This window comes from Astyanax mexicanus, chromosome 18 (genome assembly GCF_023375975.1).
Source record: "Astyanax mexicanus isolate ESR-SI-001 chromosome 18, AstMex3_surface, whole genome shotgun sequence".
Classification (NCBI taxonomy): domain Eukaryota; kingdom Metazoa; phylum Chordata; class Actinopteri; order Characiformes; family Acestrorhamphidae; genus Astyanax; species Astyanax mexicanus.
Window position 1 is genome coordinate 13,766,789 of NC_064425.1, and position 14,203 is coordinate 13,780,991.

General features: G+C 37.1%; 2 protein-coding genes and 1 long non-coding RNA gene across 5 annotated transcripts in view; 2 read left to right on the top strand and 1 right to left on the bottom strand.

Annotated features, from left to right (window-relative positions):
- Positions 1-1,732, bottom strand: part of tyw1 (tRNA-yW synthesizing protein 1 homolog (S. cerevisiae)) — an 82,967-nt gene extending 81,235 nt beyond the window's left edge. For 2 of the 3 annotated variants that reach the window (XM_007248656.4, XM_007248657.4), the window contains exon 1: positions 1,522-1,732. In XM_007248656.4, the coding sequence (XP_007248718.2) occupies positions 1,522-1,528 (7 nt within the window). In that variant the 5' untranslated portion in view covers positions 1,529-1,732. The remainder of the gene's footprint in view (positions 1-1,521) is intronic. The other variant, XM_007248655.4, reaches the window with a different exon arrangement.
- Positions 1,733-2,758: 1,026 nt separating this feature from the next.
- On the top strand, positions 2,759-7,739 carry LOC103043618 (uncharacterized). The gene is made up of 2 exons (XR_002650056.2): positions 2,759-2,926; positions 4,461-7,739. It is a non-coding gene; the product is annotated as an uncharacterized LOC103043618 (long non-coding RNA).
- Positions 7,740-8,084: 345 nt separating this feature from the next.
- LOC111192636 (zinc finger protein 239-like) lies at positions 8,085-12,957 on the top strand. The gene is made up of 3 exons (XM_049467241.1): positions 8,085-8,224; positions 8,826-9,032; positions 11,446-12,957. The coding sequence occupies exon 3, from the start codon at positions 11,485-11,487 to the stop codon at positions 12,277-12,279; it is 795 nt and encodes a 264-aa protein (XP_049323198.1). The 5' UTR covers positions 8,085-8,224; positions 8,826-9,032; positions 11,446-11,484; the 3' UTR covers positions 12,280-12,957.
- Positions 12,958-14,203: the final 1,246 nt, after the last annotated feature.

Consider the following 14,203-nt stretch of genomic DNA (forward strand, 5'->3'; position numbering starts at 1 on the left):
AGACTACTTTTAAGACAGAACAGCCGTATATCACGATATGGATTTTTAATATCATGTTATATCTGTGTCACGATATATTGTATACGATATATTATTGCCCACCCCTACAACCAACCTTACTAATTAATCACACCACTGGATATCTGATAAATACTTTTAACAGGGGTCTTAAAGGGTTGCTGGAAAATATCAATAAAACACAGTATCACAGAGTCCTGATCCGATACTTTGGCAATGCAATAAAAAAAGATTTCTCCAAATTAAGCTAGGCCAATTGTCCCGCCCATTCAACACAAGGAGGATGAAGACTAATATGCATGCCTCCTGCGCCACATGTGAAGTCAGCCACTGCATCTTTTCGAACTGCTGCTGATGCAGCATTGCCAATAAGCGACTCGGTTCCGATGCATCAGCTCACAAACGCCTTGTGCTGATTGACATCACCCAAAGAGCACCATCTACCCGCCTAGAGAGAGCAAGACCAATTGTGCTTTCTCAGGGCTCCTGCAGCTAATGGCAAGTTGCATGACTGGGATTTAAACCAGCGATCTTCCGATCATAGTGGCAGTTCATATATATTTTTTTATTTTTCATTTCTAAGTATTGCTGAAACAATGGTATCAAAACAGCCAATTTTCAAATAATCACAAAATAGACTAGTATGTTGTAAATAGCCATATGTGTGTAAATTCTTCTGTACTGTTTTTTCAACAAAGAGATCAAGTGCAGTAAATTGTAATGTAGTGTTTTTGCATTTTATTTTGGTACATATTCTGCCTGTTAGTGAGGAAAAGCAATAAATGATGTGAATTGCATTTACATTTTTCCACGGTACTGTTTGTTTTTCTATTTAGCACTAATTCCTCTCCATAATCAGCTCGTCACCCTGGGGTGTTGTGCCGAGTTGTGTTACCTATCTGTATGTGCTACTCATCTGCACTGCGCATGCGCCGATATACATTTTTAATGATTATTTGTTTTTTTCTATTCTTTTTTTTTCTTTCTTTGCTGCAATATAACTATGATCTGAGCTTAAGTTATGTTATTTACCTCAGCGGTAAAAGCGTTTAAATTTAAATTACGTAAAAAGGTAACGTTATTATCGCCTAAGTTAAAATGTAATTCGCTACATTATCTGATAAAGTGATTTAACCTTACTAACGAAGTTAATTAGGCTACTTTAATAAGCACCATATTCTTCTGAAGGGAGCAAGAGCTAAAATTGTGTTTGTATCCCATAGAAATTGCCCATAAAAAGCAGCTTTATTCAACTATAGCTAGCTAGCAACAACACTGGGGTAGTACGAATTGCAAAGGTAGCACAACTCGACAGAACACCGGTGTTTTGGCGCTAAGAAGTGCATTAACGTTAAAATCACGTCCTCTTTAATACAGGAATGTTTGCACAGCTAGACAACTCACTGCAGGTAGCTTAATGTACTTAAAACCCCCGTGTTCATATAGTTGGCTAGTTAGCTTTAGCATATTAACGTTAGCTCCACAAAGTCCAAACTCGCTTACCTGACATTTCGGCGATAAAGTGCAGAAGGAGGGAATATCAACGCTGTTAAAGTATCCGGATTAAAAACTAAAGGCTGTCAGAACTCAGTCATCACAGTTAACCCTGTGTGAACTGCTGTATGAAGCTCACACAGCTCGCTAAACTCAGAGACAGTCACACACTGAAGGACGCTGCCATGTTGTTTGTGATGAAGGCGGAATTATGGGACGAGGCTCCGTCCCAATATAAGCTACGCTCCCTTCCTTGACTCACTTCTCTAAATCAAAGCACCCTTACTCCCTTTCTAATACATATATAATAGTGCATCTAAAACAATAACTGAGAAGTTACTGTATTTCAGTAATTCAGTTAAAAATGTGATGATGATTTTTATTTATTTAATTGTTAATGATTATGGCTTACAGCCAATGAAACCCAAAAATCAGTGTCTCAGAATATTTGAATATTAAATAAGACCAATTGGTACTTTTGGCAGTGTGGGCAATGTGCCAAGTCCTGCTGGAAAATGAAATCCGCATCTCCATAAAAAGTTAGCAGAGGGAAGCTTGAAATGGCTGTAAGATTTTCGGAAAAAAACAAAGCACTTTGGACTTTGGACTTGATATAACACAGTGGACCAACACCAGCAGATGACTCTCCAAACCGTCACTGATCATCAGTAAATTTTACATTTCATTTAGAAATTAAGGGAGCAGAGTCTGGAGGAAGAGTGGAGAGACTCACAGTTCAAGCTGCTTGAGGTCTAGTGTGAAGTTTCCACAATCAGTGATGGTTTGGAGAGTCATGTCATCTGCTGGTGTTGGTCCAGTGTGTTAAGTTCAAAGTCCCGGAAAATTTTACAGTGCTTCATGCTTCCCTCTGCTGACAGCTTTTATGGAGATGCGGATTTCATTTTCCAGCAGGACTTGGCACACTGCCCACACTGCCAAAAGTACTAATTGGTCTTATATGATATTACAATTTTCTGTGACTGAATTATGAGATTTCATTGGCTGCAAGCCATAATTCTTAACAATAAAAAAAATAAACTAGAAAAAAATAGATCACTTTGTGTGTAATACATCTATTTAATATATGAGTTTCACATTTTGAACTGAATTACTGAAATAAAGTAATTTTTCGATAATACAGTAATTTTATGAAATGCACCTGTATGGTGATTTGACTGTAGTTGCTGTATGCTGTATGCTAAAGTATTGCTGCACTCTCCAGCTCAGTAGGTGGCTGTAATGAACATGTAGATGATCTGCCCACAGCAATAAACCCTAAAGAAGAAGAAGCGTAAGGAAGCTCTTCAGTTGTGGATGTTTGGGATCTGCAGCTGGGGGTTTTTGGAGGTTTTAGGGTTTTTGGGGGTTTGTTCCACAGCTCTGAAGGAACAGAGGATCAGCTGGACTGTAGAAGGTATGGAGAAGTTCCTCTCTTTAACTCGCTGCTCTACATTTAGTTCTAAACTCACAGAAACACCAACATCAGAATCTGCAGCAGCTTTATCCACATACTGATCATCTTCTCTTACTTTAATCTCATCAGCAGTAGAAGACTAGAATATCAGAACACCAGTTATGCTCTTTCTGAAGCTTTAAAATAAGCGGAACTGATGACTTAGAACAATAAACCTTAATTACAACCTAAAATGTGTCATTAATTGTCATTTAACCTTTCACCAACTCATTTTAACCATGAACAAAGATAATAAATATTAATTATTGTTAAGTATTGCTATTTGCTATTATTAATGTTTATATAATATACAGTATCGGGCAAAAGTTTGGACACACCTTTTCATTCAGTGTGTTTTCTTTTTTTATTTTTATACACTGTAAATTTAATATTGAAGACTATATAAAAGCTCTACAGGAGCACATGCAGAACTAGTCTGTAAAAAAAAGTGTAAAACAAACCAGAATATGTTTAATACTTTAGATTCTTCTAAGTAGCACAATTATCTCTGAGGACAGATCTGCACACTCTTGGTATTTGAATCTCAGCATCTTCATGAGAAAGAGTCACCTGAAATAGTTTTCTCAGTGTCTCAGTCAATACTATATCATTTCAATATCAATATGTACAGTATAGCCACTGCCTTTGGTGTGTGATATATTTTAATATTATTTATTAATTTTAATATTTTTCATGACACAAAGTATTTATCATGTTTTATTAAATAGACACAATTATAAACAGCTGCATACACTTTGAAATATTAAAAAAATATCTGAAAAGGTCACAATAATTGATCACTGATGATAAATACATAACAAAAAATTGCAAATACATCTTCAAAGGAGAGACAGGATAGAGAAATACTACAAGAAATTCAATTGTATGTATATATATATATATATGTGCTAAAACAATTGAATTTCTTGTAGTATTTCTCTCTCTATATATTCAGTATATATGAAATAATTGCTGTTGTTATACTGCTGCGTTACAGTAATCCACAGTGCACTTTATTTATTAATTTATATATTTTTTCATTTATTTATTTTTACCAGTCATAGCAGTGTATTTAATAAAGTTTACAACTGCACACAAGGATTTACTGCCATGTTATTTTGTTTTATTACTATTACAAGTCTTCTTCCTATTGTCTATTTCATATTTGTCTATAGTATCTTTATAGTATCAAATTTGTTGTATAGTTCTTCTACTATTTCTACTTTTTTCCTAATAGCTTGTGAGTCAGTCAATGATTAGCAGAGTAGAAATGTGTTTACTGTACACGTGACAGTAAATATTCAAAATCTATCTTGAATCATTATATTGTACATCATAATACAGCACAGCAGCAGTTTTTCTGCTACCTGAATACCCAGAGGAAGTTTCAACTCTGTACTATAATGGCTATAGATTTAGAATGGGACACAGTTTCAGAAGCCTTTATGGTATTTTAATGGTTTTCCCATTAGTTATTTTTCTTTGTTTCTTCCAGAACTAAAGATGTTCCTCGTCTTCTCCAGCTCCTAGTGTGTACTTTTCTACATGGCTGAAGTTCATCTCTGCAAAAACACAAAGCAGGAGATTTCACAAAGATCAATGAATCAACATCTCACAGACAACAAATGAATTCCAATGAAAGTCCATCAAGGAAGAAAACTCTCAGCTGTTCAGACTGTGGGAAGATTTTTAAACATCTGCAGAATCTTAAAAGACACTGGCGCATTCACACAGGAGAGAAGCCGTATCTCTGCTCAGAATGTGGGAGGAGTTTTAACCAACTGAATTCTCTCAGAAGACACCAGGACGCTCACACTGGAGAGAAGCCGTTCTGCTGTTTGGACTGTGGGATGAGTTTCAATCGACTGAATAATCTCCAACAACACCAGCTCATTCACACAGGAGAGAAACCCTATCACTGTGTGGAGTGTGGGACAAGTTTTAACAGGCTGGGGAATCTCCAACAACACCAGCTCATTCACACAGGAGAGAAGCCGTATTACTGCTCAGACTGTGAGAAGATCTTCAGGCATTTAAATACATTTAAGAAACACAAGTGCACGAGTGCAGTCACTAAAAAAGCCAATAACCCCACCTATTCAACCATTGAAGGCCCCAACAATGATCCTGAAGTAGGGTGAAAGTGGTATTTAAAAAGCCATTAAACCATGAACCATATTTTTTTCATTAGTAGCTGAAATGTGTTCCTCTGAAGTAATGAAACATACCAGTCTTGCTTATTTTTTTTATAACATTTCCTTATTTCCTTTATTGTGGTCATTTCTGCCTCTGCAGTACCCACACAGGTTTAACTGTGCTACAGGTCCTTCTCCAAAAAATTAGCATATTGTGATAAAGTTCATTCTTTTTTTTTTCATAATGAAATGCACACCAACTAAAATATTTCAGGTCTTTTATTGCTTTAATACTGGTGATTTTGGCAGACAGCTCATGAAAACCCAAAATTCCTAACTCACAAATCTAGCATATCATGAAAAAGTTCTCTAAACGAGCTATTAACCTAATCATCTGAATCAACGAATTAACTCTAAACACCTGCAAAAGATTCCTGAGGCTTTTAAAAATTCCCAGCCTGGTTCATTACTCAAAACCGCAATCATGGGTAAGGCTGCCGACCTGACTGCTGTCCAGAAGGCCATTATTGACACCCTCAAGCAAGAGGGTAAGACACAGATTCCAGACCTTGGGGGACCTGCAGAAGCAGTGGACTGAGTCTAGAGTAGAAACATCCAGAGCCACCGTGCACAGGCGTGTGCAGGAAATGGGCTACAGGTGCCACATTCCCCAGATCAAGCCACTTTTGAACCAGAAACAGCAGCAGAAGCGTCTGACCTGGGCTACAGAGAAGTAGCGCTGGACTGTTGCTCAGTGGTCCAAAGTACTTTTTTCGGATGAAAGCAAATTTTGCATGTCATTCCGAAATCAAGGTGCCAGAGTCTGGAGGAAGACTGGGGAGAAGGAAATGCCAAAATGCCTGAAGTCCAGTGTCAAGTACCCACAGTCAGTGATGGTCTGGGGTGCCATGTCAGCTGCTGGTGTTGGTCCACTGTGTTTTATCAAGGGCAGGGTCGATGCAGCTAGCTATCAGGAGATTTTGGAGCACTTCATGCTTCCATCTGCTAAAAAGCCTTATGGAGATGAAGATTTCATTTTTCAGCACGACCTGGCACCAGCTCACAGTGCTAAAACCACTGGTAAATGGTTTACTGACCATGGTATTACTGTGCTCAATTGGCCTGCCAACTCTCCTGACCTGAACCCCATAGAGAATCTGTGGGATATTGTGAAGAGAAAGTTGAGAGACGCAAGACCCAACACTCTGGATGAGCTTAAGGCCGCTATCGAAGCATCCTGGGCCTCCATAACACCTCAGCAGTGCCTCAGGCTGATTGCCTCCATGCCACGCCGCATTGAAGCGGTCATTTCTGCAAATGGATTCCCGACCAAGTATTGAGTGCGTAATAGAACATAATTATTTGAAGGTTGACTGTTTTTGTATTAAAACACTTTTCTTTTGTTGGTCGGATAAAATATGCAAATTTTTTTAGATTTTTGTTTTTTCTTTACTTTTTTGCCAAAATCATCAATATAAAACAATAAAAGGCTTGAACTATTTCAGTTGTGTGTAATGAATCTAAAATATATGAAAGTCTAATGTTTATCAGTACATTACAGAAAATAATGAACTTTATCACAATTCGCTAATTTTTTGAGAAGGACCTGTATATACAGATCAGTCAATCAATAATACCACCCCCCGGTGACGTCCAACCATCTGCATCTCAACGCACACTGCTCAACCCAATCAGCTCTACCTCCTGCCTCACCTCTAAACCCATACATCACCCAGTTCCCCTCCCAATATACCCCTCCCATTTTTTAGCCTTTTTTAAATTTCAGCTGATGGTGGAGTTAGCTAAAATCAGGGGGTTTATTGGCCCTATAAAGACGGCCTTGCATGCTCTTAAAAACCTTAAAAGTCTAATTATTGATTGAATGTATGTAATCAATGATATGTAATCACTTTTTAGACCTTGTACAATTTTGTTTGAAGAATGTTTGTTTTTCATGGGACTGTGATTCTGCTGAGGACTGTTGACTGTAAAATATATGTGCTCGTTACTCCTTCAAGACAGTTTCAATGCATTAGTGGATTCTGTGTCTTTTTGCTATCAGAAAAGTTTATTTTTGCACCTAATTTGAATCTTATTTATGCAATGCATTTTTCTTTTTAATTTAATTTGTTGTATATAATTTTTGTTGTTTTTTGCACTGTTGTCTTTGGTCATATTATATCCCTTTTAATAATGTTGAGTCAAGTTAAAATCTTATTTTTGAGTAATTTATATTTGCGTTTTTTTTATATAAGCTGTTCAAAGTGAATTATTGAATGGTGAATTACAGCTCTTACTTCCTCCCTAAAATAATTGTCTAAAAATTATTTTTTTGCCTAAATCATCTCCCTATGATGCTGTACGGCCATCTGTAATAAAGTCTCTTACATCTACACCTGATCAGATCACGTGATTATTCTACCCCTTTAGGATAATGTTTAGTTTATGTCAATAGTGAGATTTAAGATAATGTGTTATTTTTAATCAGAATAAAATGTGACCTAAAAATGTGGCAATTTTATTAGCAGTGCAAGACTAGACTCCTTCATTGAACTAACTTCCACCATTCAGCTCATTCAATTTACTATAGTATAAATTATTAACTTCTTATTAATAAAGGCTATAGGCTATAAATATTGCATAGTTGTTTGAGTTGTATTTTCTTAGTCTGCATTTTAAGTATGCAAATGGTCCATAAAACTTGCTAAATATGCTCTACAATTGTGGTTGTTAAAATGTTAAAATATTAACTGTTTTTTTTTTTTGTATTTTTCATCACTATTTTCTAGATTTTGAATAAGGTTAAAGGGGTTAGTGAATAATAATAATAAAGCATATCCTCTGTTTTTAATTAACTTCAATTTAGTGAATAATAATAATAAATCATAGTTTATAAATAACTATTATAATATAAAATTTTAATGGTTAAAGCTCACAGGTAAACGAGTTAATCTTGTGGCGTTGTAGGACTTTTATTTTGACAGCTGTTTGCAGTTCCAGAGCGAAACTGTTCCGGAGCTCTTCAGTAGGAGAGGTTAGGGGTCTGCAGCTGAGGATTTTGTGGGGTTTTAGGGGGTTTGTTTCACAGCTCTAGAGGAACAGAGGATCAGCTGGACTATAGAAGGTATGGAGAAGTTCCTCTATTTAACTCGCTGCTCTACATTTAGTCCTAAACTCACAGAAACACCAACATCAAAATCTGCAGCAGCTTTATCCACATACTGATCATCTTCTCCTACTTTAATCTCATCAGCAACAGAAAATCTGTATTATCTGGTTTCAGAACCTGTTTATGCTTATTTATCGTGTTATGTCAGAAAGTTACTGTAAATAGTTATAGTTTTTAGTTAATATAGTGAATAAACCTAAACGCTAGTGTTGTCAATAAAAAAATTAGATTAATCAGATTAATCACAACAATGTTCTTATATACGGTACTGGTATAAAGAATGCATGATAAATTGGTTAAAGGAATTCATGGAGACTATTTTAACCAGTCCCTTTCTTATTATTGAATCTTTAACACTGAATTTAACTGGGGCAAATGAGACTTGCAGTTTGTTCTGGGTTCTTTTGGGACCTCCTGGATGGGTTGTCCGTGCCCTTGTGGAGTATTTTCGATTGGCCTGCCTGTAGATATAGAAAAGGGTAGACTCTAGTCATTCTAAGCAGTTAAATGGTCTGATTTTGTTGCATTTAACATATGTTTTTTATTTGTCTTCCAGAATGAATTCCATCCTATTACAAGTCTTCTCCAGTTCCTAATGAGGACTTTGGTAACTAACCGAAGCACCAGGCATAAAGAGGAATCTTTAGTACCCCCCTACTAAAGTTGTTTGTTATAGAAAAATCTCACATAAAAATGAATCCAAGTCCAGAAAAGAAGAAAATCCACAACTGTTCAGACTGTGGGAAGAGTTTTACTATTAAAGGTGATTACAAAAAACACAAACGCATTCACACAGGAGAGAAACCATATCAATGCCCAGACTGTGGGAAGACTTTTACTACACAAAGTGATCTCAAAAAACACCAACGCATTCACACAGGCGAGAAGCCGTATCACTGCTCAGACTGTGGGATGAGTTTTACTCAAAAGAGTTCTCTCCAGCGACACCAGCGCATTCACACCGGAGAGAAACCGTATCAGTGCTCAGAGTGTGGGATGAGTTTTACTCAGCAGAGTCATCTCCAAAAACACCAGCTCATTCACACAGGAGACAAACCGTATCTCTGCGCAGAGTGTGGGAGAAGTTTTAGTCGACTGAATAATTTCCAAGAACACCAGCGCATTCACACCGGAGAGAAACCATATCACTGCTTAGAATGTGGGAGGAGTTTTAGTAGACAGATTATTCTTCAACAACACCAGCGCATTCACACTGGAGAGAAGCCATATCACTGCTCAGAGTGTGGGAGGAGTTTTAGTAGACTGATAACTCTCCAACAACACCAGCGCATTCACACTGGAGAAAAACCATATGGTTTATTCTAAAATGTGATCTTAGATTGGTCTTTTTTTTTTTTTTTCTTAAAAAGGCCCCTATCACTGTGGGGGGATGAAGACTAGCACATGCCGTCTCCAATACATGTGAAGTCAGCCACCGCCTCTATTCAAACTGCTGCTGATGCAGCATTGCCGAGTAGCCAGCGCGCTCGGAAGAAAGAGCAAGGACTGGGTTCCGATACATTAGCTCACAGATGCCTTGTGCTGATTGACATCACCCTAAGAGTGATTAAGGGAAAGAGCAGCATCTACCCACCCAAAGAGAGCAAGGCCAGTTGTGCTCTCTGAGGGCCCTGGCAGCTAATGGCAAGCTGCATAACAGGGACTCGAACCAGCTGTCTCCCGATCATAGTGGCAGCACTATAGATCGCTGGACAATTCAGCGCCCCAAAAGGATACATTTTAAGTGCAGATATGGCATACTGCCTTGTCCAAATACAGCAAAAAATGGAATTAAATCATAAAAATGTAGCATCGCTTCAATATTGAATGTATTCATGAGTATTTATTTAAACTAATATTTACAATAAACTATTCCAATGTAGTTTTTTGTCTGTGCTTCAGTTTCTTCATTGTTAATTAACATTGCTCAGTCAATCAGCTCTTAGAGCAGCAATTTAGTTAGTAAATTATAACTGTGGTGATGTGGATAATGTGCTGAACACTGTGGTAGGCTTTACATTACCATGGTATGGCAATAATATGGTAACAGTTACAGCCCTAAGCATGGCTTTGTATTAATTTCAATTTAACATGTAGACTTATTTTTAATATGTAGTGGAAATATATGTTTCTGTAGATTGTTTTAGTAAAAACACAGCTTGTTCACTTTAAACTATTTAAAAATATTTAAACAGTGCACCTTTAAGTTCTAATAATTAATCATCATTGAAGAAATATGCAACAAAACCAGTAAATATAAATTAAAAAGCGAGACACTGGCTGTCAGACTGCTTTCTGTGTCTTAACAGCAATGCTAGAATGGAGATCTACTCCAAGACAAAGACAGTTATAAGACAAAATTTGACTTATATTTACATGATATGGTTAAAAAATGAGTGAATATATATAGTACAGAACAAACAGTATGGAAAATGAGTGCAATCTGGTGTAAAATAAGAAGTAGAGGTACTGCAACACTAAACAGTATAGTATAGCTACAGTGTTTCTGCTACATATACTACTGCATCTCAAAAGAATTAGAATATAATTTAATAAAAGTTACTTTACCATCATTGACCGTCAGTAAATGTTGCATTTCATTTGGAAATCAAGGGAGCAGAGTCTGGAGGAAGAGTGGAGAGTCACACAGTCCAAGCTGCTTGAGGTCTAGTGTGAAGTTTTTTTCAATCAGCGACATATATATATATTTTTTTCTTTTATGGAGATGTGGATTTCATTTTCCCGGAGGACTTGGCACACTGCCCACACTGCCAAAAGTACCAATTGGTTTTAAATAATATTCTAAATGTATGAGTCACTTTTTATTTTATTTTTTATCTACAGTAAAAAAAAATAAACTCTTAAAATATAGCACTCTGTGTGAAATACATCTATATAATATGAGTTTTATATTTTGAACTGAATTACTAAAATAAAGTAACTTTTCAATAGTATTTATTTTTTTGAGATGCACTAGTATTTTCAGTGGCAGCCAGCTGCAGAAGATGCATCAACCCCATATTATACTGTGGATTTAGAATAGAGAACAGGAGCTGTACAGTCAAATTAGAGTGTCCCAGTAGGTTTGTGCTCATAGATTAACTTACTTTAGTAATTCTACGCCGTTAAAGGATCTGATTTTGTTGCATTTCACATATATTTTTTCTGTCTTCCAGAATGAAATCCATCCAATTCTGAGTTCTCTCCAGTTCCTAATGAGGACTTTGCTACCTGCCAATCACAAGGCATCCAGAGGAATCTTCAGTACCCCCCCACTAAAGCTGTTTGTTACATCTCACAGAAACATGAATCCAAGTTCAGACAAGAAGAAATCTCACCACTGTTCAGACTGTGGAGAGGGATTTACTACACAAAGTGATCTAAGAAAACACCAACGCATTCACACAGGAGAGAAACCATATCAATGCCCGGACTGTGGGAAGACTTTTACTGCACAAAATAATCTCAGAAAACACCAACGCATTCACACAGGTGAAAGGCCGTATCACTGCTCAGACTGTGGGATGAGTTTTACTCAAAAGAGTTCTCTCCAGCGACACCAGCGCATTCACACCGGAGAGAAACCGTATCAGTGCTCAGAGTGTGGGATGAGTTTTACTCAGCAGAGTCATCTCCAAAAACACCAGCTCATTCACACAGGAGACAAACCGTATCTCTGCGCAGAGTGTGGGAGGAGTTTTGGTCGAGTGAATAATCTTCAAGAACACCAGCGCATTCACACCGGAGAGAAGCCATATCACTGCTTAGAATGTGGGAGGAGTTTTAGTAGAATGAGAATTCTCCAACAACACCAGCGCATTCACACTGGAGAGAAGCCATATCAGTGCTCAGACTGTGGCAGGAGTTTTACTCAGCAAAGTCACCTCAGTAAACACCAGCGCATTCACACAGGTGTGAAACCATATCACTGCTCAGAGTGTGGGAAGAGCTTTAATCGACTGAGTAATCTCCAACACCACCAGCGCATTCACACTGGGATTAAGCTATAGAAGACACAAATGCACTAAGAGCAGTCTCAGGGCGTTTTCACACCTGTAGTTGATTTCTATGGTCCAAATTAGTTGATGAATTAGTTTACTTGGAGCGTTTCTCTCTCTGTTTGGTTTGGTTTGGTTTTACACAGGCAAAAACCTAAAAGCACCTTATCAGCAGTTTGGCTCAATAAAAAAAGTATATTTGATAGCTGGGTCGGACCAGATCACATTCTCACCACAAGTGAGCCGCTCCAGTGTTTATTAAGGTTTGGTTGTTTTGTTCTCCACCTGAGTGCAATTTCTGTTTTCACTCCTGCTCAATAGAACCGCAATAAGGGTACAAACGAACCAGAGTCCGTTTTAACCAGACCAAATAGTGCTGGTGTGAAAACGCCCTCAGAAACAGACAATAACATTATTTAACCATTCCATGTCGCAAACAGATCTGAAAGTAAAGTAAAGAGGGAGGACACTGCACCCTCTAAAACACTCTTGGTATTGATTGTCCTTGAGGGATGCCTGATTTCTAATATGTAATTTTTTTCAGCTGTGCCAGAAAGACACAAGGCCTTGAAGACAGTTTGATGTTATTTTATTTGTTTTTAAACAAACTGTGACACTGATGAAGGCTATAATAAAGATGCTTTTGTTGTGCTGGAAAAAAAACAAAGAAAATAAAGTGATTTTAACTGAGTGTTTAAATTGAATGTGAAAATCCTAATCTTCCTCAGGATGGCCACGCCTGATCTACATGGTGTAAAGCCAAACATTCATGTCTTCTTTTTCATGTTGTCAGAGATAGTGATCAACCGATATTGTTTTTTTAAAATGGCAAATGCCGAGATATAAAGTCAATATTTAGTTTTGGTGCAAGTTATGTTTTTGTTAGTCTTTTCCCCCATTTCTTCATAAGAATAATACACTTTTTCAGCCTGAAATTACACTATTCAAATAGTTTAGTACTTCGAACTGACTTTAATTCCAATGGACTGAATATATGAGGCACCTTTACACTTGAAAAGTGCGTATTGTACGAAAAGAAGAGACAATGGAATCTCTTTTAGAGTTTATTTAAAACAAGCACAGAATATGGGTAAAATACTGACACATATAATGTAACAACAATATTATCTTACCTCAGTCAATCAATGACACTATAGAGTTTTAATAGAGACCCTGGCCTGTGGTTTGCTTTTCCTTTTTTAAATTAACTTTATTAATCATTTTCAAAGCACATTACAAAATTATTGCTACAGAGGAATTCCTCCACATCCTCTGGAAATTACATCTGATGATGTCCAGGGGAGTGTGGCTGTTATCTGTGATAATAAATAATACAATAAAATGTGAGCAATTATTATTTCATCATGTTTAACTTATTACAGAAGAATTTACATTCCTAGAGCAGCCACACCTGACATGTATACACACATTTCAGCACCACGACACGTATTTAATAACATTACTATCATTTACACCTGATTCAGTAAGACACCTTCACTAATAAGGAACCTGGTAAAAAGCAGAATCCAGGGAAAGTAGTAAACAGTAAGTAGCTACATTAGCTAATTAATGTATATTCATAACTTCCCATTATCGCAGTGTTTTATTATTTACTCATACAATCAATTAAAGAGTTTTGTTTTACACTAGCTAGTTGAGTATCTTGTGCAAATACGAGATCAACACATAATGTAATATAAAAGCTGGAAACCCCCACCCCCCCGGTTAAATTGTTTGGCTGCATTTGGCTTTTTGGTTAGCATTAACCGAGCTGTGCTAACGTAGCCGGTTAGCATTAGACAAGCTGAGCTAAGTTAGTCAGCGTTAGATTAGCTTAGCTAAAGTTGCTGGTTAGCGTTAGCTATGCTTAAGTAGCCGGTTAGCGTTAGCCGAGCTGAGCTAACATAGCCGGTTAGCGTTAGACGAGCTGAGCTAA